This window comes from Arachis ipaensis, chromosome B9 (genome assembly GCF_059453495.1).
Source record: "Arachis ipaensis isolate K30076 ecotype BB chromosome B9, ASM5945349v1, whole genome shotgun sequence".
NCBI classification, from domain to species: Eukaryota; Viridiplantae; Streptophyta; class Magnoliopsida; order Fabales; family Fabaceae; genus Arachis; species Arachis ipaensis.
The window spans coordinates 150,643,294-150,669,831 of NC_142444.1; the positions used below are offsets into that span (position 1 = coordinate 150,643,294).

A 26,538-nucleotide genomic window follows, 5' to 3' on the forward strand; every position below is an offset into this window, starting at 1 on the left:
CCTTGATATTTTCCTAAATAGATGTGACAAATTTGATCTTGATTTTTCTAAATTATAATATGATTGGGGAATTAAATTATTTAAAATCTTAAAAGATAAAGTCTCGTTTGTATACTTATTTTGTTAAAAATTAATTTTTTTAATATTATAAATAATTAGAAACCAATCTATCAATTTCTTATTAGAAATTAATTTTGTTCAATACAAAATTATTAAAGACCAATTTAGAATTTATTTTTTAGCTTTTAGATAAATCATACCGAACTTTTTCAATAACTCAATTTAATTGAAACCTGAATTCAAGTTTTTTTAAAAAAATTGAATTGAGTAGTTGTTATTTTACAACATAATTGGTGATCATTTGAAAATAAAAATGAGGAAAACAGCCAAGAAAACACTCCAATTGAAAATTAAGTAGAAGATAAGTAGATAAACAAGTTCATAATAAAATAAAATAAAATAAATTAAAATAAAAGAAAGCAGTGAAGCAGTGAATCAGTGATCGGTGGCCCATTTCCTTTTTCATCGTAAAAGCCTCAATCGAATCTTGTCCCACCACCACTCTCTCCTTCCTCTTCTCTGCACTCTCCATTCCAGGTTCGTACCTCCATTCTTCCTCGTTGACCTTTTTCACAATTTCCCTTCTTTTTTATAATTTAGGTTCTCTCTTAATTACTTAATTTCCCTATTTTTTTTTGTTAGATCCCATCATTGTGTGTGATCTTGTCCATTCTGATTTGGTTTTCTAATTTTGCACTTGTTATTCTGATTTTCAAGCTTCCAAGTTGGTTATTTTTTAATGTTTTTATTAAAGTTTCTATTTTTGGGTGTTTGTTGATTGGGTTGTAAATTTGTAATGGTTGACTTGATGTTGGGGATTTGGTTTTCGTGTTTCAGTGGAAAGTTTCAGGTTAGAACTCATATGGTTTCGTGAATTCGAGAGTGGAGAAATAAGTAAATAGTGCCAATTTTCACGAGGAAAATTAGGGTAGGGGATGAAGACTTAAATTGGCTTATAGATATATTGGTTTATTTAGGAAATTTGAAGCATGAAGTGGAAGAATGCAACCTACTATGATTGGGTTCTGATCTGTTTGAGCTTAGGGTTTCATTTGGCTTTTCGAAACTTAAAAATTCATTTTGCAAGCTAGCTCATCAACTTTGGACTAATTTTGGCTTATCATAAAAGTATGCTGAAAATTCATGTTTTCTTGCACACAGTCCTTTGCACATATTGTTAACCGGCTCTTGTCAATGGAAAACTGTATGATAACATGCTGTAATCGGAGTCCGCAGTTGTTAGGCAAGTTTCGACGAAGTTGTTATGCAAGTTATGCTCTGACTTCATAAAAAATGTGATCCTGTAAAGGGAAAAACACTGATATAGATAATCATTGTCTATGAGGCTTCGATATTCATTTGTAAGATGAAAACAATCAGTTTGTTTCTAAATCTATTCCTGATGTTGCAAATAGATGAGTAATGATAAGGTTGCAATTATTGATATTTGCAATTATTACTTCCATAAGTTATACATTTATGATGTGAAATTACATACTTTGATGTTTACTCAAAGAAATGCTTGAGTTGTAGAAGGTAGCTTTTATATATGTATTGCTCTTTTGATGTCTGAGAAACAATCATTTTTACCTTAAAAAAAAACAATCATTTTTGCTTAGAAAGTTGACTCTATTGAGCAAGGTGGTTGAATGGCATGTTTATTTTATGATTTTTACCATGCTACATATACTTCTCTAGGTGCTGAATTAACCGTCCATTGATGCAAAATCATAGTTCATATTGAAAGTTTTAATCAACAGTTGTCTCTGTTTACTAATGTCTTATTTCTAACATTAATAGCAGCTTAACCAGGCCCTGAGAACCACAATGAGTCTGGCATGTCTTGTGTGCCATAGTGTGGAAAACCCATCACCATCACACTCTTTTCGAAGTTCTGTTTCAAATTCAGAAAATGAAGGAAGATGCTATGCTATTGCCAACTGTTTAACAAGGAAATTATCTCTTCCACCCCCAACAATGCACTCTTTTCATCCACCATCATCATCCAAAGTTACCCCACAACCTATTTCCAGTGACAACGAGGTACCTGGTACTCCAAGGCTGGTACGAAGCCGTGCTGTCAGAAGGGACATTGTACAAGACTGGAATTTTGATGAAGTTGTGATGGCTTAGACAACAACATATGGTAGAAGAAGAATAGAAGACCAATGTTGTGTTTGGTAATTGTGACAAGATAAAAATACAGAGATAGAGAGATATACTATCCTGTATTTATGTCACCAACTCCAAATGTGTCTCTATCTCTGTATTTGTATCCTTTCTCACCTACCAAACGCATCCTAAAGGACTTGTGGGATTGGTTGGGAGTAGTTTCCTATGGGATAGTTGATAGTTCAGACTTCAGACCATGATAATGCTGTCTTGCCACTTCAAATTTTGTTACGGGTTCATTCTACTGAACTCACCTTCCACTTTCCTTGTAAAAGCTACGGCATTTGTGACTATATCAAGAAATTTTGATGCAAGACACTTTGTATATTTGTTTGTCCATTTTTTATTCTCTGGTTCTGAACCTCCCAAAATTTATGACTTACGTTCAAAAGGGCCAATTTTTCTAGTTTCGCGGCTTACGTTTGTACTGTTCTATTGCTTCGCTGCCTCATGTCAAGCTTGAGTCATACTCATTTCACCATGAGACTCAACCATGTTTGACCACAATTTTGGGTGGTTAATTACATTAAGACTTATATTTAATACCATATTACCATTTACATAAATAGGAAGGAAAAGTCATTCATGATTTCATGAAATAATCGTCCATGGAATCATGTTTCTTTGACATAGCTGACATCCTTGTTTAGTGAGTCAGGTGTTCAAGAGTTTTTCTATGATATGCATTTTTTTTTTAATCCATTTTTTTTAAATCCATTTTTTTTCTTGTGGATGCATAGCTGGCTGCACATTCTTCTCCACATGCTATCTAGCTAATCTGACCAATATGAGAAGCAGAGAAGAACCAATATCAGATATCCATCTTAAAAAATGAAAAAAAAAATTCCCATCTGCATGAGAAAAACAAGACCCAAAATTAAGTTACCTCGATGTGTGAAAAGATAACCCTTTTTATTTTTAATATTGAAGAAAAAGTGTGTTTTGTGGTATCATGGAAATAAGAAGTGTATCACAAAATTGTAGAAGAGAAGTAAAAGAAGTTAGAGGGTTAGATTTGAAAACAAAAAATTGAGAGTCAGATTTATATATAATTTTTTTATTTTTTTTTATAAAATCTTATCTTTAAACTTTTTATCTTCACTAATAAAAAATATTCAATTTATTCACACCAATAAATAATAGGGCAAAACACCATAATAAGCCACCATCACTTCAAATTTACGTATATCAGCTAAAATGAAAATCGATTCAGCAATAAGCCAAATCGTATTTTAATGTAATTCGAACCAGGCTAGTTCGAACTGCATTTAGGAGTAAATCGAACCAGGCCAGTTCGAATTAGCAAGAAAGAGTTGATGGTAAATCGAACCAAGCTAGTTCGAATTATAGGTAAGTTAGGTCCTCAAGTAATTCGAACCACCCTGGTTCGAATTACTAGTGATTGGGCTATATAAGGAGTTTGAATCAGCCTCATTCGAACCATTCTCACCTTCCCCTACCCCACCAAATCTCAGAGAAAACGACCCAGATTCTCTCCGACAAAGACCTGAACGGAATACTCTGCTGATGGGGGACGATCCGGCACGGTTATATCGCTTGGACGGAGTCGCCCATATAGCTGGGGTCATCAATGAGGAGGTTAGTACGGAAATAACTTTGTTCTACCGGTACATGTGAGTTAGTGGTTTTGCATGCGGGTTAGATGGTGGTTTAGTTGGTGGTTTATGTTAGTGGTTTATGTTAGTGGTTTCTGTTAATGGTTTATGTTAGTGGTTTATGTTAGTGGTTTTGCATGCGGGTTAGATGGTGGTTTAGTTGGTGGTTTATGTTAGTGGTTTATGTTAGTGGTTTCTGTTAATGGTTTATGTTAGTGGTTTATGTATGTGGTTTACGTTAACGGTTTATGTTTGTGGTTTATGTTAGTGGTTTATGTTAGCGGTTTAGTTGTGGTTGTTTAATGTTAGATCTTTAATGTCAGTGGTTTATGCTGGTTTCTTATGTTAGTTGTTTATGCAAGTGGTTCTCGTTCATGGATTTTTAAGCGCTTATATTTAGTACGATTTTTTGGTTTATCAATTATCGTGTTGATTATGTTTGTCACTGGTAATTAAGTTGGTTTTAATAATGCGGTTCATTTCTTCCGCAGCCTCAGCGATGCATCAGGAGCATGTGGCGGCAGCAGGGCATGCTCCTCGATGACAGATACGTTCCGTACCTGCAGATGGCAGGTCTTTACCATCTTGCAAGGCTGAACGATAGATGGTTCCGGTTGGACGAGGCCCTTGTCAGTGCGTTCGTCGAGCGATGGTGTCCGGAGACGCACACGTTTCATATGCCATTCGGAGAGTGCACGATCACACTCCAGGACGTGGCATACCAGCTGGGTTTGCCAGTGGACGGGCGTTACGTCAGCGGCTGCCTATCAGAGTTCCAGATATACATCGAGGGTGGCCATCCAGCCTGGGTTTGGTTCGAGGAGTTGCTTGGAGTGGTACCTCCTCCTAGCCAGGTTCAGAAGTACGCGATCAACTGCAGCTGGTTTCAAGAGACTTTTGGTGAGTGCCCGGAGGGAGCTGATGAGGATACTGTGCGTCGATATGCCCGTGCATACATCATGATGTTGTTGGGCACGCAGCTTTTTGCGGACAAGTCCGGAAACCGCATTCACATCAAATGGCTTCCGTTTGTAGCTAGGCTGGAGGAGATGGGGACCTACAGCTGGGGTTCTGCAGCACTGGCATGGTTGTACCGGTGCATGTACCGAGTGGCGAACAGAAATGTTATCAAGCTAGCGGGCCCACTTCAGCTACTTCAGTCATGGATTTTCTGGTGATTTCCTCGGTTTAGGCCTGCAGGATTTGAGACGTTCAGCTGGCCATTGGCCTCGAGGTACTGTACTAACCTTTGTCTATTTCAATTTATTATACATAACTACGTGTTCATTTATAATGTATTGGATACCCTAAGCACACATTTAAGTAACGGTAAGACATGTGCATGATGCAGGTGGTCAGGTTACATCCCTTCCAATAGCGAGAAGGGTCCTAGAGTTCAGATGTGGAGGCTCTGGATAGACCGGTTGCAGGATAGAGAGGTCAGTATGTTACTTAATAAGTTTTTTTATTTAACCACGCTTTACGAGTTGGGTTCATGAGTTGCCCTGACACTATATAGTTCTTGGTGCAGTTTATCTGGATGCCGTACAGCAGCCCCGACATACTTCAGGTCGTGCATCCCGAGGTTTTGGAGCCTCGGCATATGGTGCTGTGGCGGTCTGTTACATCGCTTATCTACTTTGCCGTCATAGAGTGGCATCAGATAGATAGGGTTCTTCCGCAATTTGGAGGGGTGCAGCCCCGTCCACATCCCGCCCTGAACATCGACTTTCTGATGTCGAAGGACGGCAGAGGCGGCGATCGATGGTTCCTGTCCCATTTGCAGAAGTGGCATCTCTATTGGGACTCCCGTACGGAGAGCGTGCTGAGGTTCGATGTTGTTGCTGACCCTGGTCCGTCGCATGAGTTCTTGGAGTGGTGGAGTCAGCACAGGAAGAGGTTCTTGTCTCCGGATCCGCAGTTGGGCGATCCGAGAGCCGTTGCTATTCCTGTTGAGGCCTCACAGCGGGGAGCTGGGCGAGTTCCTGAGATGGATCGTCCTGACGACGTGCCGGACAGGAAGAGGTTCTTGTCTCCGGTTCCCATCTGGGCCTCAGCCTCTCTCCCCTTGCGAACAAAGAGTTCCGCAAGCCTTCCATATGTTGCCTTCACCAAAGAGCATACAGGGAGGTTTCTGACACCCTTCAGGATTGAGTTCACACACTCCGAGATATTTGTCGTCATGTGACCGAATCTCCGTCCCTCGTCACGATGCTGAGTCCACAAGGAATAATCAATCCGGTTCGCCCACTCACACATCGCCGGGTCTTCAGACCGAAGAATATCAAACCAGTAATCAAACTCAACCTCGGTCTTGGCATATGCGGCATTCACTAGAAGCCTACGTGCATCTTTGCCCTTGAAGGTAAGGGCAAAATTAGCCGCTACGTGTCGAATGCAGAATGCACGGTATGCAGATGGAGGTAACCAACCTCCGTCCGGAGCCTCAAGCGCAGCCTTGATGCTGTTATGCCTGTCCGATATAACTAGAAGACCGGGCTGCGGTGTCACGTACTGTCTAAGGTGGGAGAGAAAGAATGACCAAGACTCTGCATTCTCACCTTCTACTAGTGCGAATGCAACAGGTAGAATGTTGGAGTTCCCGTCCTGTGCAATTGCGATGAGCAAAGTACCCCCGTACTTCCCACACAGATGGGTGTCGTCAATGCTAACTAGGGGCTTGTAATGGCGAAATGCCTGGATGAGCGGTGGAAACGTCCAGAAAAGTCTGTGGAAAAAAGCTTGAGACTCGTATACTTGTCCACTAACTCGAACGGGGCTCGTCCGTAGGATTGCAACAGTACCGGGTATCGTCAACTGGACTCCCAAAACCCACCTGGGGAGCTCGTTGTATGACTCATCCCAGTCACCGTATACGAGGGCAATTGCCTTCTGCTTCGCCATCCAGACCCTCCTGTAAGTCGGCCTAAACCCGAAGTGTGCTGCCGTGGCATTTAGGAGCACCTTGATGCTGACGGATGCATCAGCCCTAACCATTGGCATAACGAACGCCGAAATCACATGATAATCCAAGCTCCTGTGGTCACTCGAGATGGAGGTCGCAAGACAAGTGTGAGGTCCATTGTACTGTTTGACCTCCCAAATGCCCTTGCGCTTCCGCAGACTCAGTCGAATCAACCATGTGCACCCATTCCCAAACTCAGAACACTTGCCCACATAACGGCGATGATCAGACTCCACAACTTTGTACTGTACCCCTCGCCGGATGCTGTAAGTCTTCACACTTAACAGGACCTCATCTTTATCCTGAAATTGCTGACCAACCTGGAACTCTGTCAAACCAGCAGTCCCTTCAGCATCTCTAGCTCCGAATCCAATAGAGTGCCCTGAAACACCCTCTTGCCTCATGGCATCCAGGTCCAAAGAGGAAAAATGTGGTGGATACTGCTGTGTGCCAGAACTAGAACCACCGACCGCCAATGCAGGCTCAGTCGCTCCAACCTCGTCGCCGCTGTCATCCTCAATCATATCCGGCTTAACGTCATCCTCCTCTACATCACCCAACACTCCGTCTCCGACGCCAACCGGTGGAACTCCCTGTAAAGCGTTCGGCAGAATATCAACTGATCCTACCACGTCGCCTACTCCATCATTGAGATCAATAGCAAAAGACGGGGAGGCGACTGGTTGGACCGCTGGCTCGTACACAGGGACGGACGAAGAAGCAACGGCAGGCCTGGAACTGGAACCGGCTGCCGCGGCTTCAGTGGTGGCATTTCGGTTCGAACCCCCTGAGCTGGATACCACATCAACCAGCTTTGCCAACAACTCTGGTGTCCTTACCTCGGGAAACTGCCTCCGACATAGAAACATGACTTGCAGGTCCTCATCACTACCAATCGTGAAGCAATCATACTTCACGGTATCCTGCAAGACAGTGATTGGAATGCGATAGAAAAACTTCTTCACTCGCTTCGCACCTTCCAGACCAAGTTTCATCAGCACAGATCTAACAAGGTCATCATAGCTTGTCGTTGGTTTCACGACAATACAGAGAGGATCCTTATCTGTAAACTTCACACCGGAGCGAGTTTTCCTCTTAATGGATCCTCTGTGGTGAACCAAAACCACAAAACTCTCCTCACTAGCCATCTTACACCCTCTATGAGAGCAACTCACGTTTACAACCATATATATACTGCACTGTCTACCACTAAATTGAACCGGACTGGTTCGAATTCGGTTTGTGTAATTCGAACCAGCCTGGTTCGAATTACTTGATGCAGCGTCTCCCCATATAATTCGAACCAGCTTGGTTCGAATTACTTGATGCAGCGTCTCCCCATATAATTCGAACCAGCTTGGTTCGAATTATGTGCTGCAGTTTCCTCCCCTGTAATTCGAACCACCCTGGTTCGATTTACTTGAATCAACTTCTCTCTTAGTAATTCGAACCACCCTGGTTCGAATTATTCATGAATGAAGTTCGAACCATGCTGGTTCGAATTATATAAATATAGGATTTGGCTCATTGCTGAAACGAATTTCACTTTGACTCATTTAGGTAATTTGCAACTTCCCTTGGTTTATTCTAGTTTTTTACCCTAAATAATATATTATATTTTCTCATTTAAAAAAAATTAGCCAAAAAAGTATTTTTTTTGTTTTTTATGGCATTTCTCAATTTATTTATTGTAGATTAAGATTTATTTAACGAAATTAATTATTATATATACAAAATAAAATTATTCTAATACTTAATTAAGCAGACTAGTGACTTAACTCAATCAAGTTGGTTAAAAGTTAAAACAAAGATGTACATGAATGATAGATTTCCTCTATTTGTTAGTGTGTTAAAGTGGCATATTTAATGATCAAAACCAACCGGTGAAGTGCTATATTTCGAATTTTGGATTGATTAACGGACTAAAGTAGTGTTATTCGTTTATTATAAGCATTCATAAAAATGGGAAAGCATTGATGAGTGATGAGAGAAAGAGAATCACACTACTGACAGAAGAAAACAACACAAAGCAATGCCTCTGGTTCTGAAGAACAACCATGGCAGCTCCATATCCTCTGCTTCAAAACTCTTCCTTGTCTTCACACTCCTCTCCCTTCTCTCCATCCTTCTCTTCCTCACCTCCTCCTCCCCCTCCACCACTCTCACCGCCACTTCACAGCGCACTCTCTCTCTTCCATCCACCACTTCATTCATCAATGTCATGGTCGCTGACCTCCCCAGATCCCTCAACTACGGCCTCCTCAACAATTATTGGTCCCTCAGCTCCGATTCCCGACTCGGCAGCGACGCGGATCGCGAAATCCGATCGAAACAGCTTCGCGCCAAAACCCTAGACTTCCCACCGTACCCTGAGAACCCACTGATCAAGCAGTACAGTGCCGAGTACTGGATCATGGGGGATCTCATGACGCCCTATGAGAATCGATCCGGGTCCTTTGCAAGACGCGTTTTTGACGCACGTGATGCCGACGTCATCTTCGTCCCCTTCTTCGCCACCATCAGCGCTGAGATGCAGCTTGGGATTGCTAAAGGGTTGTTCAGGAAGAAGGACGTTGCCAATGAGGATTATGGGAGGCAGAGGGAAGTCTTGGATTTTCTTAAAAAAACCGAAGCTTGGAAGCGTTCTGGTGGAAGAGATCACGTGTTTGTGCTCACCGGTATAAAATTTTCCTTTTTTTTTTTTTTTGTCCATTTTTTAAAGTTTGGTTTTTTGTGTTTGCAGTGCAATTGTTACGTTGTAGTATAAGATTTAGGAACTTGTTGCATGTGATGAGTGTGGAGTAGCTAAGAACAGAGCTTTAAGGAAAGAAGGTTCTAGGTGTTTGGTTAATTTGCAGTGTGGCTTTAGTGGAAGCCTGGAATCATTTTTTTTTTTTTGGTAGTAATCTAGATGCTAATCTAATGTACTTAGTGTGTTTAGATAGAGGTACAGACTTCTATCTATTTGCTTTTGATACTTGTTGTGTTCTGAAAATTTATAATGTGATGGTGTTGGTGACAATAGGAGAGGAGAAAGTTCCAGTGTGTGCTGTTACCAGCTTATGATTTAGTCTTTGAATTGTCAGGTTATGTTAAAACTGAAGCATTCTTTGGCAGACCCAGTTGCAATGTGGCATGTTAAGGATGAAATTTCCCCAGCTATTCTCCTTGTGGTGGACTTTGGTGGTTGGTACAGACTTGACTCGAAGTCATCTAATTGTAGCTCGTCTGAAATGATTCAACACACCCAAGTTTCTGTAATTAAAGATGTTATTGTGCCGTACACACATCTACTTCCGAGGTTGCAGCTGTCAGAAAACCAGGAGCGCCATAGCCTTTTGTATTTCAAAGGAGCAAAACATAGGCACCGGGTCTGTAATATTTCCTTTCTGGCCTAACCGTGCTTCATTTATTGTGTTTTGCACATTCTAGCATCTTCCACAATTCATAATTTGATCATCTTACTACTCTGTTCTTATAAGTGATCAAATTTGTTTAGTGATTGTAGTTCTGTTTGTTTAGTTGCACTTGACCTAGTGAGTTATCATCAGTCATGACACAAAAAGGTCTTAAAATATTAATAAAAAGTTTCCCTGGTTGAGGATGAAGACTGTGTAGGCCTAAACTCTAGCAGATGCATATGTTTGATTCTCCAATCAAGCTAATACATTTATGTTTGTTCCATGGTTCCATGCTTATCTGATTTACATATTATTCTATTTGCAGGGTGGCTTAGTTAGAGAGAAGTTATGGGATCTATTGGTTAATGAGCCTGGTGTTATAATAGAGGAAGGCTTCCCGAATGCCACTGGGCGAGAGCAATCAATTAGGGGGATGAGATCATCCGAATTTTGCTTGCATCCAGCTGGGGATACACCCACTTCGTGCCGACTATTTGATGCCATTCAAAGTCTTTGTATACCTGTTATTGTCAGCGACAACATCGAACTCCCATTTGAAGGCACGGTGGATTATACGGAATTTTCAGTTTTCGTGGCGGTTGCCGATGCGCTGAAACCAAGCTGGTTAGTCAATCATCTCAAAAGCTTTTCGAAACAACAGAAAGACAGGTTTCGCCAAAACATGGCTCAGGTACAACCCATTTTTGTCTATGATAATGGTCATCCAGGTGGCATTGGACCAATACCTTTGGACGGTGCAGTGAATCATATCTGGAAGAAAGTTCATGAAAAGCTTCCCATAATTAAGGAAGCTATAATTCGCGAAAAAAGAAAACCTATTGGTGTTCTTGTTCCACGTAGGTGTCAATGTACTTGAATTTAAGTAATTCTTTGTTTCTTCTTTTCTTTTTTTTCCCCCTCAAAGGAACAGAGATGAGTATATTAGAGGTTCTATTGTTTGCTCCATTGAAATTTCAAGAGCAAGAAACAGGATGTTGGTTGTTATCTTTGGTTACCAATGTGAATCTTATAGGAGAAAATAGCTGTCATTATCCATGGGTACCCGTTTTACTTGGTGTTTCATTATTTTTTGTACTTCATTGTCTTCTAGTCCTTACTCATGAATTGCTCCAGGTTGAAATTCTCTATTTATTTTACTCTTCAAAGTGAAATCCTCACCTTCAAGGATCATAATATATTTAATTCTACTTACTCTATATTGTTGAAATGTGATAATAGAGAATTTGATTAGCCATTTTGACTTGTTAAGATTAAAATGTAATGATATATTTGACCCTTATGACTATAATGTAAAAGTGTTGACCATTGACCCTTGCCATACGACCCAACAAGGCAACAATATCCTGGTTTCAGGGATCATTATCTCTTAGTAAAACTGTTTGATAATTTGTGGAATCTCTTCCAAGAGGAACAAATGACAAATCTCTATGGGTGTATGAATTTCAACGTCTAGAGTACAAGGAATCCCTTTGCAGCAAGAAAGGATAACCGATTCCTCTTCTCTTTGAAGGAAACACAACAAATAAGACACTCACTACAAAACCAACCACAAGAGGAACAGTGTTGGTCACCTTTCTAGGCAGTCCCGGATAGTAACACTTAACAACATCAAAGTGTAATCCTGCAAAGGCAAGAAAAGAGACTAGGGATAGTGATGCATGGAAAAGATCACCCCATCTTAGTCTGTAATCCGATGGCACACATGGCTTCTTCCTGCCTCCATTGAAAGTCCAGATCCCTCTAAATGTTGCCACCCCATAGTACAACCGCCCGGTGGCTGTTCTAAAGCTGTCGGTGCATGTGAAGAAGATGCAAGACACTGCCAAGATAGCCAGGAAGATTGCTGTCAACCAGCGGTTCAGCGTGCCGCATTCACCGTCGTCTGTCAGGATAGGTGCAAAAATGCTGAAGGCAAGGATGGTGGCTGTGGGCAAGAGAACATTCAACCTAGCAGTTCCACTTAGTATTGCATTGATAACATAGAAATAGTGAGATTCATCAGTTTCATAATCATCATCAAGATCATAATAATAATCATCCTCACTGTTTTCATAGTGAACAATCATGTCTTGGCTGGTTGAGGTGTTCATCTCCACTAAAACCGGGCTCTGGAAGATGTTTGGGACATGAAGAATGTGAGTCATATACATTTGTAACATGTATATATATATTCAGGCATAGACCCCCCTTTTGTTTATGCTTTCCTTTGGAATGGAAATTCCTGTGGGAATATGTTTTTCCTTTAACAGCAACTTGGATCAGAATTTGCTTTCAACTTGGGCAACGTTAATGCTTTCCCATGTTCATATAAGTAACCCTCTGTTCATGACCAAAAAAAAAGTAACTCTGTCCCACAAGCATCATAGGAAGTATTTCACTTTCACATAGACCTAAATTTTATCCATCAAGTAGTCATCGATGATTCTAGCTGATTCTATGAAAGTTATGTTATTAACTTATTATCACCCTTGTCAAGGTAACAAGTTGATAATTGAAGAAATAGTAATATAATAAGTTGATAATTAAAACCGGATATGAAGCATGCTGGCAACTGCACTTTTTTCATTGACTCAAAGTAAACCTTTACATTTTTCCTTAGGCTTTACAAAAATATACTCTTATCTCATGCTGAGCATGATGGACCCATAGCATGATAACATAATCCCTAGAAATTCTCTAAAAAATGTTGAATATCAGGGCTAAGTTTATATGAACAATATTTGGCTTCCTATATACAGCTACTGGCATTAAAAAAAACACATAAACTCTCAACTTGTATATGAATTCTTGAGAAATTGAATCAAAAGATTTTGGGGTAGAAAAAAAAATTAAAAAAAAAAACATTTTTCACCCTTGTTCTAATTTCCTTGTTGGGGAGGATCATCTTCTCCTGAGCCACAAAGTTTGCAAGGACTTAGTAATTTCTGAGAACACCAGTGATCTGGAACACTCAAAAAATGGGTAGACATGAATTTTCTGAACCTCTTCTTGTATTCCCTTGGAGATATTACGGTTGGCAACACATTCTTCGGCACAACGAGCGAGGATTTCATCCATGTCTCGAGATGCTTGTCCCAGGTATACTGCCTGAGATAATCGATGATGCCGCAAACAAGCACGCGCTTCTGGGAATCCACTCCAACTAGTAAGGAATAATCCATCACGTTGACAGACTGCGTATTGAGCACATAAAGACCTTTATAAGCAAGAAGCCAGGAAAAAGAAATCCAAAACACAAATGGATTTAACCAACACATAAGCACAAGGGTCACAACATGCGTGATATATACTATATATCGAGAATTCAGGGCTCGAAGATTCAAATGATTTTAGTGCAGGGCTTACATTGAGAAAAGTTGTGTCATTCCAAACAGCCCTTTGAAGAAAACGCTTCGCTTTATGACTGACATACAGTGGAGAAGAGTTCATGTCATTCACAAAGTTCTGATCCAAAAGAACATCTCCAGCACCATCAGTAGCAGTATTGAACCGGGCATAAAGAGCACCTTTAAGATCATACTGGCGAGTAATATTGCAATTGTAGGTAAGATTTTCCATCACCATGAGGTCATGCTTAACTTCTTTTCCAGTTTTTACGTTTCTTTTAGTAACCTGCACATAGATTGAAAGGGAAAACGTTCCATGAAACAACACAATTGGAAAAGTTGGTCACAGTGTGAATGTTGCACACTTGCACAGATCAGTACACTAACCTGATATATCCCCATGACCTTTGCGAGACATGTTTGGCTCCCAGACTCAAATGACTCCCTCATGTATTTGAAATACACAGAAGAAAAACCCAAAAATGAATCAAGCTCTGTCTTCTTGATTTCCTTTATGATGAACCTGTCATCAAGTGTCTTTGCGAAAAAGGATTTGCTTTTCCCACCTTTAGCATCCCAATTCCTACAGCGGCTTAAAGAAGCAATATAATCAAGCTCAGATAGGCAACATCTACTCCTAAGTTCACGGAACTGGTTAACGTAATGACAGATCACTGAATATTTTTCCCTCCCTAGTGATTTTGCATATCCCATTGCGATCTCTATGCTATGGTTTTCTGGAGCATGAGAAGTTCTTGACTCTTCCGAAGAAGTGCTTCCTGAAGAGTGCACAGAATCTGCATCTGAAGAACTTCTTGAAAATGTCTGTGGAGAGGGTAAGGCTCCATGGAATGAACTAGGCAAACCATCATCCCCATCATCAACTTCTGTCACCACCGATGGATCTTTCAGAAAGGCCAGAGCACAAGCAATTATACTTGAGGGTTCACCCTCATAGTCAGATACAATAAAATTATCTGTCCTAAGGGGGATGTGCAACCTTGTGCCTTCATCAGCGATTAGTTGATTTGCTGTCGGTAAATTTTCTATGATAGAGCTGCTTACTGGTTCAAATCTTGGCAAGAATCTTTTCTGGAAGTCCCTTATGCCAATCTGCCGAATGTCGGCAAATGGCCTCCAGAACCATTCATTTGAATCCGGCGAGATGGTAACAGGTGAATGCTGTGAATCATCCTTGTTTGATATCCTCGTATCAGCAGCTGGATGACTAATTTGTGTATTATCTGTGGAATCTGGAGAATTTTCATGCACTTGGAGATGATTTGACATAGCAGAGTCTGTTTCATAGAGACTGCTATCTGATAAAGGGAACCGAGTGGGAACATCTACATTCAATTTCAACTTTCGGTCAGAGGGTCTCTCTGACCTAAAATCACTAATAATTGGCATCGACACATTTAGTGGGACATTAGATGCATTAGATAGATCATCCTGTTCATTGCATTCTAGAGGAGGTCCACTTATCGGAATTTCCTTTATAGGGATTTCATTCACTTCCACAGATGTGTCTCGCATCCCATTTATATTGCCACCTTCCGTAGACCCACATTCTTGCATAACTTTCTCAGAGACATCAGACTCAGTTTTTAGATGATCAGGGGAGAGAAGTGAGTTCAGTCGTCGATCCCAAACATAGGCTTCAATCAAAAGATCCCACATCAATCGGTTTAGACAGAGAAGTTTGTACGCAGCCCGATCAAGATCCCCCTTCTTAGCAACAGCATTCTTGATATTTACCTGTTATCATGACACAAGACATAGGAAGAAGACATCAGGATTCATACGAATCACAGAGCCAAGCATTCATTATATATATATATATATATATAGGTTTCCCACATGGTAAACTGCACTAAGATTCAATTAGGTTTGGAAGGAAATCACGTACGTTGAAAGCTAAAGTATACAAGATTAAAAACAGCAAGTGGTAAATGTTTTAAGACCAAAATGGTAGTGTGAAATTGTTTGTGGTTTTGGGGGGTGGAATGTTTTAATACAAATCCCCCCCCCCCCCCCTTTTTCCCTCTTTCTTCTCTTTCTTCTCTTTCTCTATGCTCCCCCTTCCAAAAATAAAGCTATGCAAGGCAATATTCACAATGTAAAGAACATTTTCAGTGGCATTTAAGCTTCTAATCAGCACTTTAGCAATAACAATATAGAACCTTAAATATATGCAGTTCTTCATCTATAAAAAATTGTCACTTTCATTAAATGTATCAACATCTTGGTTAAGTCTAATGATGTTATGTCTCTAGAAGAGAAACATGTTCAGTGAGCTAGCGTGTATCAAATTGAACACTTAACATACATATACATATGAACCAAAATTAATAGGTTCTGGCCTAGAAGAGATACTTAGAGCTAGCAAATTTCAAAAGCATGCTCATATTAAAATAAAGCTAACCTCAAACTCTTCTTGCTCTCGCTTTAACATCATCTCAACCTCAGTGAACTCTCTCATTGATCCTCCAAGATTCAATGTTGATCCATTAGAACTTATTGTCTTCAAAAGGTGTGCAACTTCCATAAAGAGTGATATGCCTTTCATGTACACCTTTAATGCATGAAAGCAATGAAAATTAGGAAAATAGAAATCTCTAAGTAAATCTACAACATATGATAAAAATCAAAGAATCATTCACATGAAAATAGCCAGATAGTGAACATACATTCTCAATCTCCTTCGAAAGCCTCTCTTGTTTTATTGAACCACTTAACTCTAGCTTTTGAGGTGGCATGGCAACGTTATAAGTCATGACAGAAGAATATCTGAACATTGCAACCATATGACCTAATCTGCATGATAGGAAAGGGCAATGAGACCCCCAAAAAATACATGCGAAGTGTAAAACTTATGCACAGCAAGGCCTATGGAGATAAGTTTTAGAAGTTGACGGATTTGCATTCAAAAGCAAGATTGAATACATCAAAGTGTAAGTTGAGTAGGATGATCATACCCAAAGAAGTAGAGAAAATCCCTGTCAAGAGAATGGCCACAGCTCAATTTTCCGCTAGAAGTAGAATAGTGAGAAAGGCTAAGCTCCAAAAACTTTCCAAATGATAGACTACGTGCGGTTGCAGATATCAACACTCGCTTTGTGAAGCGGGCCTTGCATTTTCCACAACGGCTCCACATCCAAAGCTTCCCTTCTTCCTCCCCAGGCAAGAACTTTTCCTCAGACAATCGTTTAACTTGTATTGTAAGTTGTTTATTGTGATGAGCATAATAATACAAGTGAGCTTCTGGTAATTCTTGACAGGTGTCACAAAGTCTTGTCTGCGCATGTAACAAAAACAGTTAGAAGTTCGAACATAAACTTTGTCGAAACTCATCTTGCAGAGAATATAGTCAGCAGAAGGGCAATCAAAATTTAAAAACCTATATATAAATGCATAAGTGTGAGCATGTACACGCGCACGTTTTTATTTTTTTTTTGGGGGGGGGGGGGGGGGTGTTTGCATGTACTGTGTATCAAATTATAGTTTCCGAACTTCAACGCCAACATACTTGCTGACAGCAAAGGTGCATTAATGAAAACACCTAGAATAGTATGGTATATTATACTCAAATAGATAAAGAAAAGGAATAAGGACAACAAAGCAATTGAAACCTGATTAAGTAGGTTATCCTTCAGAAACTTTCCAAGGGGAACATCAAAATTCTTGTAGAACATGATATGAGAAAAATGACTTTGCTGGCAGACAGTCCCTCTTAAGGCATTCCGGCTAGACATCAAGACCAAAATACTCTGTGAATCCAGCATTGCATTGATTTCATCTTTATTTTGGATTTTATTTCCATCAATATCACCATCTTTAATTTTGTCTCCATTGGAGTTTAAGTACGCGGCAGAGGACAGGGATTGTCCACCATTAAGTAACTTCTCATCATCAGAATTGCTATTTGCTTCGGTCTTGGTACTGCCATCTGCCTCTGGAGAGTCTAAACCAGAAATTGATACGCTTACCTGATCATCAGGTTTCCTTCCATTGAAGCCAAAATATTCTGAGAGAGACTGATAAGGAGCAGAAGATGTAAACTGAAAACTATCCCCCATAACTTTCTTCAGAGAAGATGAAATGGCTGAGAACCCAGAAAAGACGGCTGGATTATATGGTTCACAAGAAAATGGGAAAAACTCTTGTTGTACGGAACTATTTGCAATTTTTTCATGAAGTCCATTGGAAATTGGAACATCAGTACTAATTATTCCATTTTCAGCAGAATACTCAACAAATGGAATGCTTGTATCAACTGATGCAGAATCAAGGGATTGTTGATTGATTGGCAAGATTCCTGCTTCATTCAAAGAAGGAATGGTAGAAAACATTGCTTTCTGATCAACAAGAAAGGAGGTTTCAAGGATTAAGTGATATGCCATGACAACAGCACACCGCACAATGCATTTGACCCTTTTCAGTTCATCACTAGGTGCTCCTTTCAGCAAAATCTGCAATGTTAGGAAAGAAGAAATCAATAACAAAAACTGTCAAAAATAGAACTGCACAGCCCAAAAAGAGACCTTGACATCTGACACTGACAAATGCAAAGGCCAAAGAAAAAGAAAAAAATCCCACAGGAGCAGCTTCAGAACAAGTGATAACTCATTTTTAACTGACTACTAAGCCGAAAACAATAATACAATTTTGCAGGGTCATAGAAGAATGAGGAAATTACCTCATTAGTCTTGTAGATAAGAGAAAATAAATAAAAGAAAAGAAGGTTCCGAGTTATGAGCATAGGCATACCGTGCATCCCAAACGGGTAGGACAGCCCTCAATGAACATCAAAGTCTTGGTTGGCCGCTTTCCTCCTTCAACCGTACCAGCATGTTCCTCCACAAACTTCTCAAAGTAAATAAAGTCACAGTGTTTCAGCTTTTGACCATTCAAATTATCACATGTTAGAATTGGTGAGCCAGTACAACGTGCAACCCTTTCCAGGCGATGAAGCTTCATATCAAGAACTAGTGTCATCCCCTTTGCCAAAATTGACTCTTGTATATCTCGAGAAACTGTCTTCTCAACTAATATAACATTTGGATGGCACATTTCTATAAGATCCATCTTGGACTTCAGATAGTCTTTCTCCTGTTAAGCAAGCAAATGATCAGCTAGAGAAAAAGCACATAATCCTCGCTCTGTGTTTAAGTAATCTAATTTAAGTTACCTGGTGCATGGAATCAAATGAGGACAGTCCACTATGACCAAGCATGCCACTAATCAGTAACAACCTTGGATGTTTGTATTTAGTTGGCATGTGCTTGTGAGCAGCATGTTTCTTGAAGACAGAACCTCTCACGAGCTGACTGCAATTCCAAAACATTTTCTCTAAGATTTTCTACTAAATATTATGCTCATTTAGCATTGAAATGTTTGTTTATTGCAGAAGAACCACTGCTATGTGTTCAGAAAAGAAGTCATTAAAAAGAAAAGAAGAAAATGCTCTTAAATAGTTAAGGAGGAAAACACTTTTGTAATAACAAAATATGAAGACTCTTAAATTACATAACATGGATCCATAAAATCTTTATACATTATAGACAAAGACAGTGCCATCTGCCAATTATACTATGAGTACATACAAACAATAAATATAAACTCTAACTGAAGACATGAGAGCTAGACTTTTTTCTGTAGGAGGAGGTCAATACTTTATATAGAGAACAATAATATGCATTCTAATTTTATTCTTAGCTAAAAATTTAAACAGAGTCACAATATATAATAAAGCGAAAAAGGAAAAAATTACGAAGAATGACTAGAGAATTATTTTTACCTTTGGCTGCGGGAACCAGCTGCAATGCATTTTACTTTGACATATCCATCAGGATCCATTGTATTAATTCCAATAGCATCAGCCTTCAAAAAAGCAGCAGCTTCCCAGGATAAAGATGTTACTATGTCCACCCAACTCTTATCACCTTCATCAGAAGAGGGAACTCCAACAGATTTAAGAAGCTGGCCCACAAGTGCCTTGAATTTTCCATTCATTACTTCTTCCATTGCTCTCTGTTTTTCCTCTTTGAACCTATTGCATCCACTTACTTCATCCTTGGAACTAAATATAGAGGTAGTAGGATCACCCCAGTTATCCTCGTCTTCATCTTCATCATTATAAGTCACACTGTTGTCCATATCATCCTCTGGATTTTCTGGCTCAGGTGGTTCCCAGGTTTGGATATCCAAGTCATTAGGAAGAGAATATTCGATCTCTTCAGCAGAGGATGCGTCAGGGTTTTCAGAACCATCAAGTTTTGGTTCTTGACAGTTATGGCCTTGCTCAATCTCCACATTTCTCACTATGTAACCCTCATTGTCATTACTGCTTTCTTGGGAATTGTTTTCCATCCCTTTTTGCAATTCCCCGTTCAACTTATGAAGATCTTCTCTAGCACCGCTTACTGTACTTTCTTCTCGACTCATCCTAATAGAAAAAACAAAATAAGTATTTGAGAATAGTTAAGTTAAGCATTATATTCACACCACTGTGTGCACTTTTATACCTGTCGAATGAGTTCACATCAACAGAAAAATCACCTGAAAGATCACATATTGAAGAAAGACTGGGTTACACAAATATCTCTTGGAAATATAATAGTAATAACATCGAGATTCAAAAAAATAAAGACAGCAGCATAGAAATTTACTGCAGGTGGAGACACAGCTACCACTACTTGACAAGGATGAAGTTGGACTAATGTGTGGAGTCGCAAAAGGACTTGTACCATTCAATTTCATATTTTCGCGCTCTAGCTTCTCCCCACAAAACTTACAAGGCTTTGTGGGAACTTTACTATTCAACTTCAAACTACTCTCATGATCCTGTTTCTTCTCATCAACATTTGATCCCATCAAACCAGCACCACAATAATGGCACATACTACACATCCAATATATAACACTGATCCCGAGACGTTATAAAGAAAAGCTTGATTCCTGCTCTGACACAAGAAATAAACTGTCTTAGTATTGAATTACTTTCAAGACTAAATATCCTTCATTCAACTAATTCATGAACAGAACCAATAAAATTCAGTGCAGTAATATCTATTCCTATTTCATTAAAATGTCCTAAGTTCAATTCCAGTTTGCTTCCCTTCTGAGTAATTTAATACTTATCAAATACTATCTATTAAAATGTCGGCATAAAAGAGTTTCGTATAAAGAATGAAATAGTAAAACACAGATGCTCATTAATCAAGAATAATAATAGAATCAAACAATTGTTTTATCATGCTAATTCTTTCATAGAATACAAAAATAACAAGTGCTACCTGTGCTATGCTTTTTCAAGGTTTAACAACATTTTTACAACTAGAGAAGGGAATACAAGAAATATAATATGATACCTTTCATAGACCAAACACAAAAGAAACATTCAATCAAGAGGAGCTCCAAACAAAATGAAAAGGCTTTTGTTTGGTATTATTTAGTAGATTGATGCAACAGATATAGAAAAGATACAGAACAAATCTGCATCAAGTTGAATCAAACAAAGCTAGGGGAACAGAAAACTTAGTCTCCACTAATGGGTAATTTCTTGGGGGTTGTCAATCTCCAAACAAAAATCCAACAAGAGATACAAGATCAAAAGAATGAGTACAAATAACAGGACTAAATCAAATATTAGACCAAGTGCTACAACTGCAGATTCAAGTATTATGTAACAAAAAGGCCAAAACCAAAGTGGAAAAGTGACTTCAGATGCACATTCTGTCATGCAGGCAACATAACAAAAACCCCAGAATTCAGAATCCGTGATTTTGAATTAGAACTATGAAACAGCAAACACTCTCAACAGCTCTTGACATGGATCAGAGCTGAACGAAGAGGGGAAAGAAATTCCAGAAATTATACATTAACAAAGAAAGAAAAAATAATTTGATAAACCCGCACAAGACTGATCCACAAAAATCAGATGAAGCACTCATCAAGTCTTCAGTTTCCCAGGTAGAAAATCAAATAAGACCTTCAACATATTTCCATCTTAGACCAAGATTCATCCAGAAAAGTGCCATTTTCAGCTCCAATAAAGGTTTAAAACAATAAACCATAACTTGAAATTTACAAAAAGAAGAAAAATTGACAAGAAATGTAGACCTTACCGTCAAAGCAAAACCAAGAACAAATACATGGATGTGACCCCAAATCAATCTCAGCTCCCAAGCAAAACGGGTAAAAACCCTCTTCAAGAAAGGGAAAAAAATAAGTCCACTGTTTTCTCAAATAAGCAAAGAATTCGGTGTACGAAGAGTTGCACAAAACCAACCCAACTATAAAAAGTTCGAAACTTTTCGGAGGAAACTAAAATGGGTAAGCATCAGAAAGGCGATATCCGAAGAATAGAAGAATTGTTGAAAGAGGTTCAATGAATGAACACAGAAAAGAAAGAAGAAAATAAAAAGAATAATAACAACAAGAAGAAGAAGGAAAAAACTGACACTGTGTAAAATGTAAATGAGATTATGAAGAAGGAATAAGAAAGCACAAGAAGAAAAAATTGTTGCTGGGGCCCACCCCTTATTTCCTTGCTTTCAAAGCCCCAAAATATCAGAGTTTTCAAAATTTAAAATTTATATAATTATTTTACTTTTAATTTTTTGACTCAATCAAAATATTAATTACTTCATAAAATAAAAATTAAAAAATTGAAAAGAAAGAAAATGTTAAATTGTTTGCTGTTACTTTCTCTGTCGCGTGTGCCCTAGATTTTGGGGGTAATGTTTGTCTACTGTGCTCTATACGCGTCATCAAATGTGAAAGGTTGGATTTTAAATTGGCTTTTTAATTAAGTTTTGGATTTGAAAAATAATGGAAAGTGTTAGCTTATTTTTTTAATTACTATTTTAATTTCTATAAATAAGGAAAGTTTTAATTTTTTTTATATTTTGAAAATAATATATATACTAAAGTTTTATTCATTTAAATATTAGATAATTAAAAGAATAAATTAAAATTTCTAATCACTATTTTTTGTTTTAATTTAAATTTTTTGTTTTGATAAAAATACTTTTTTTAAAAAAAATTGGTCTTGATCTATTGAATATTGACACAGAAAATTAAATGTTGACATAAACTAAAATATTAAACAAATTACATTAATATTTAATTTATCTTGTACTTAATAGATAAAAAAATAAAACAAAAACAAATATTTTATTAAAAAATTTATAAAACATATAAATAAATTAATATCTTTTAAATTTTTAATTCTAAATATTAAATTTTAAATCTAATACAATAATACATCAACGATTACTATTTTGCAACTTAGGGCCACGATGCTTTTGTATCTTTCAAGATTTCATCGCTTTCTTGAGTTCATCAATTCCGCGTAGCAGTAATTAATTAACCCCGATTCCCTAAATCATAAATGGTGCTACATTAACCACTGAAAAATAATAAACTTTAAATTATGAGTGAGGATTTAGATAAGATTACTGATCGAAAAAATTTTAAAACAATACAAAATTTAAATTTTCAATGTATTTATTTTATATATATATATATATATATATATATATTGAATGAAAAAACTCAACACAATAAGATAGAGCAACAGTAGTTCAAGTAAAAACCCCAACAACCAACACGTCTAAGAACAACTCAAAATAAAAGAATCTCTAGTCATCTTCGGTATTGCCATCAACAACCAAAAAGTTCTCCACCACTCCACTCGTCGGATAGCATAAAGGATCTGTTGATAATTTCTACCACACCTGAGCCTTGATTATTGAAAACTCTGTTATTCCTTTCTAGCCAAATTGTCCATATCACATCAAAGAATCTAATCCACCACCGCTTCCTCTCATTCTTTCTTAGTGAAGCATTTGTCCAACTCTCCAAGTATTACTTTAGGTTACCTGACAGAGCCCATATCCTTCCAAGAGCAAATAGCCAAGCACACCATACCTGCCAAGTGATCTCACAACCAAAAAACAGATGACAAGCAGACTCAATAGACTTACAACATAATACACATATATTATCTTGCACTAACACAAACCAGCCAAATAATTCAACCCTTGGTGGGACGTAACCCCTCCAAATAGCACTAGTGAAGCCATAGCTGGTTACTTCCTCCGGGAGAGCTTCTTCCAGCATCACCTGCACAAATGAGTTTGTTGAATAAATACCAATTTTATCATAATTCCACACCACCCTATCCTCTCTCTCGTTTGTTAGCCTTACTGACTGTAAGACATCATGGAGCTGGGTCAAAAGCTCCAACTCACATTGAAATAACTCTCTCCTCCACTGGAAGCTCCATACTCACTCTAACCCATCTCAAAACCCGCAATCCCCTATAACAGATCCTTTGATGTTTGAAACCGAGAAGAGTCTTGGGAACATCTCTTTTAAGATACCACTAGGTAGCCATTCATCTTCCCAAAACCGGGCTAACCTACCATTCTCTACCTCCATAGCCAAGCCTCTGATAATCTTCTGTCTTATTTGTGGTTCCCTTATTTGAAGCTGACAAATATCCTTCCAAGGATCCCCTTTGGCAAGAATAGGCTGACCACGCAGCATCTCAGAATGGTTCATGTTAGTACAAGAGCACACCACTTTTTTCATAATGGACAATCCTCTTTTGAAAACCTCCACCACCACTTAAACAGAAGGGCTGTATTCCTAACCACTGCATCTCCCACTCCCAACCCACCCAACTTTTTAGGAGCCATCACCATCTCCCATCTCACTAGTGACATCCTAGTCCTCCCATCTTCCTTACTCCACAAGAACCGCCTTTGTAATGATATCAACTTCTCCGCTACTGCCTTCGACATCTTATACAAGCTGAGATAATATATAGGCAAGCTATTGAAAACAGATTTTATGAGAACTAGCTTACCCACCTTATTGAGGGTCTTTGCCTTCCACAGACTCAGCTTTCCTTCCACCTTATCAATCACCAGCTTCTAAGTCTTAACTAATTTTGGATTCGCTCCCAGAGAGATGCCAAGGTACCGGACTGGTAAAGAGGCTTCCTTGCACCTCAACAAATGACACATCTGACGCGTCCAGCGTTGATCACAATTAACCGGAATGAAACTGGACTTCTCAAAATTAATACCCAACCCAGACATCATCTCGAAGCACCGCAGTAAGCACTTGTAATTCCTGATAGTCTCGTCCTCTGGAGGACAGAAAAGTATAGTATCGTCCGCAAACTGTAAGTGTGACAGCTCAATGTGATCTCGCCCAACCAAAAGCGGAGAGATACGCTCATTCCTCACCGCCTCCTATAATTTTTATTAGAATAAATTATTTAAAAATTTTTATTATTAGTAATTTTAATTTGTTTTTTTAAGATATATGTTAGTTAAATTTTACATTATATGATAAACTTATAAGGAAAAAAATACATGACAGTAGAGGTGTTTCCAGTGTAATTTGGTTTAGTTATATAGAAAAAAAAAGTTATATAATTATTTATTAAAATTGTGGTTCAATTTGATTTGATGTTTTTGTCGAAATCATTTAAACCAAATCAAACCAATTAAAATTGGTTTGGTGTGATTCAATTGGTTCGATTTTTTTAATTAATTCAAATAAAAACTTATCATACTATTTCACAAAGTCATAATATTAAAATCATACAATACAATAAATCAATAACTAATAAAGTTTTGACACAATAAAATTCAACAACAAAAGAAATTACAATGACAATTAAGATCATTACAAGTTTAATTAGTCAATACATAAAAGATAAAAATAAAATTTTAACAAAAGATAGCCACATTATAGTGTTCTCTCTAGCAAAATAGTAAAACATCTTTAAATAAATCAACCTGAAATCAAAAGAGGACAACAATGATAATAATATAACATCAGTAAAAAAATATGAGTACATAGCTCATCATAATGATACAATATTAAAAAAAAATCCAGTTATACTTTAAGATTAGAAGTAGGTGCAACTTCTATAAAACATATAAAACAAAGAACAATCATAACAAATAATATTTATAAAAAAATAAATTAATGAAAAATGATTCAATCAATTAATTTGTTCATGATCTTATACTTACGGATTTATTTGGAGGAGCATTACATGTCCACTAGTTTTATCTTCGATTTTACCAATGTTACCACTTATATTATAATTAAACTACAAAAATATTACATATACAACATTAAATATCAATATAACAGTGAATCAAAACCAAAAATAGAATAACAATAAATCACTAAATCAATAACAAGTTAAAAGCAAAAAATAGCAGCAGCCATAAGACCAATAACACAAGTAAACTTGTTCATGGTACCCTTTGCACCATATTCGAATGTTCCAAAAACATATTTAAAACTATTCCACCCATGAAAATTTTCATAATAACAGCGACTATTTATTATCAAACTCATCACATCACCAATTCACCAAAATCACACAAATACCACCAAAATCATATTTGGAGTCTCCACTTTTCAAATTAAAATATTAACAAATTCAAATTAAAATCAATTAGCAACAACAATAATAAGAATAAACAATTAACAATAACAATTAGCAATAGCAGCAGTAATAACAATTAACAATTAATAAATTAAAATCAATAACAATTAACAAATTCAAAAACAAAAACAAATAATAGTAGCAGCAACCAACAAAAATTAAATTTAGGGTTTGGTTACGAAACTGATTCGGTTCCGTTTGCTTAGGGTATTTTATACTAGAATTGAAAATCGAATCGAACCACAGAAAAATTGCAAAACACTTTATTTTCAGTTATTTTGGTTGTCTGTTTTTTTATTTTCAATTTTTTTTAGTTTGATTGATCGATTTTGTTCGTATTAGATCGGTTTTGAACACCTTTAAGTAGTACTATGTAAGGTTGCATTTGTTTACAGGAAAGACACTGAAATACAGACACAGAGATACAATATCGTGTTTGACAAATAAGATATGGACAGAGATATTGTATCCAGAAACACTGAATTAGTGT

The 26,538-nt window shown here is 37.8% G+C and overlaps 5 protein-coding genes across 9 annotated transcripts; 3 read left to right on the forward strand and 2 right to left on the reverse strand.

Moving 5' to 3' along the window:
* The first annotated feature begins 438 nt into the window (after window positions 1–438).
* On the forward strand, window positions 439–2,546 carry LOC107619255 (PyrD). 3 transcript variants are annotated; one of them, XM_088498410.1, is made up of 2 exons: window positions 439–597; window positions 1,861–2,546. In XM_088498410.1, exon 2 carries the CDS (start codon window positions 1,888–1,890, stop codon window positions 2,191–2,193), a length of 306 nt encoding a protein of 101 aa, XP_088354536.1. In that variant the 5' UTR covers window positions 439–597; window positions 1,861–1,887; the 3' UTR covers window positions 2,194–2,546. The 3 variants fall into 3 exon arrangements, with proteins under 3 accessions (XP_088354536.1, XP_016177000.1, XP_088354537.1); XM_016321514.3 differs by having other exon boundaries at window positions 441–597; window positions 1,864–2,546; XM_088498411.1 differs by lacking the exon at window positions 439–597 and adding an exon at window positions 641–660.
* A 1,832-nt stretch (window positions 2,547–4,378) lies between these two features.
* Window positions 4,379–6,524, forward strand: LOC148546790 (serine/threonine-protein phosphatase 7 long form homolog). Its single transcript, XM_088499363.1, has 5 exons — window positions 4,379–4,502; window positions 4,587–5,022; window positions 5,200–5,287; window positions 5,380–5,886; window positions 6,501–6,524. Exons 1-5 carry the CDS (start codon window positions 4,379–4,381, stop codon window positions 6,522–6,524), a joined length of 1,179 nt encoding a protein of 392 aa, XP_088355489.1.
* Window positions 6,525–8,733: 2,209 nt separating this feature from the next.
* On the forward strand, window positions 8,734–11,424 carry LOC107619314 (Exostosin family protein). The gene is made up of 3 exons (XM_016321570.3): window positions 8,734–9,491; window positions 9,931–10,184; window positions 10,540–11,424. Exons 1-3 carry the CDS (start codon window positions 8,846–8,848, stop codon window positions 11,089–11,091), a joined length of 1,452 nt encoding a protein of 483 aa, XP_016177056.1. The 5' UTR covers window positions 8,734–8,845; the 3' UTR covers window positions 11,092–11,424.
* Window positions 11,425–11,574: 150 nt separating this feature from the next.
* LOC110266324 (protein DMP2-like) lies at window positions 11,575–12,535 on the reverse strand. The gene has a single exon (XM_088498412.1). The coding sequence runs from the start codon at window positions 12,392–12,394 to the stop codon at window positions 11,678–11,680; it is 717 nt and encodes a 238-aa protein (XP_088354538.1). The 5' UTR covers window positions 12,395–12,535; the 3' UTR covers window positions 11,575–11,677.
* Window positions 12,536–12,770: 235 nt separating this feature from the next.
* On the reverse strand, window positions 12,771–22,073 carry FAB1D (FORMS APLOID AND BINUCLEATE CELLS 1A). 3 transcript variants are annotated; one of them, XM_016319500.3, is made up of 13 exons: window positions 21,691–22,073; window positions 20,233–20,526; window positions 20,089–20,122; window positions 19,362–20,009; window positions 18,753–18,891; window positions 18,332–18,673; window positions 17,194–18,033; window positions 16,540–16,859; window positions 16,252–16,378; window positions 15,987–16,136; window positions 13,949–15,319; window positions 13,581–13,847; window positions 12,771–13,408 (listed from the first exon to the last, which is right to left on the reverse strand). In XM_016319500.3, the coding sequence occupies exons 2-13, from the start codon at window positions 20,471–20,473 to the stop codon at window positions 13,094–13,096; spliced, it is 4,794 nt and encodes a 1,597-aa protein (XP_016174986.1). In that variant the 5' UTR covers window positions 20,474–20,526; window positions 21,691–22,073; the 3' UTR covers window positions 12,771–13,093. The 3 variants fall into 3 exon arrangements, with proteins under 3 accessions (XP_016174986.1, XP_016174985.1, XP_016174989.1); XM_016319499.3 differs by having other exon boundaries at window positions 20,233–20,521; window positions 21,691–22,050; XM_016319503.3 differs by having other exon boundaries at window positions 20,311–20,521; window positions 21,691–22,033.
* Window positions 22,074–26,538: the final 4,465 nt, after the last annotated feature.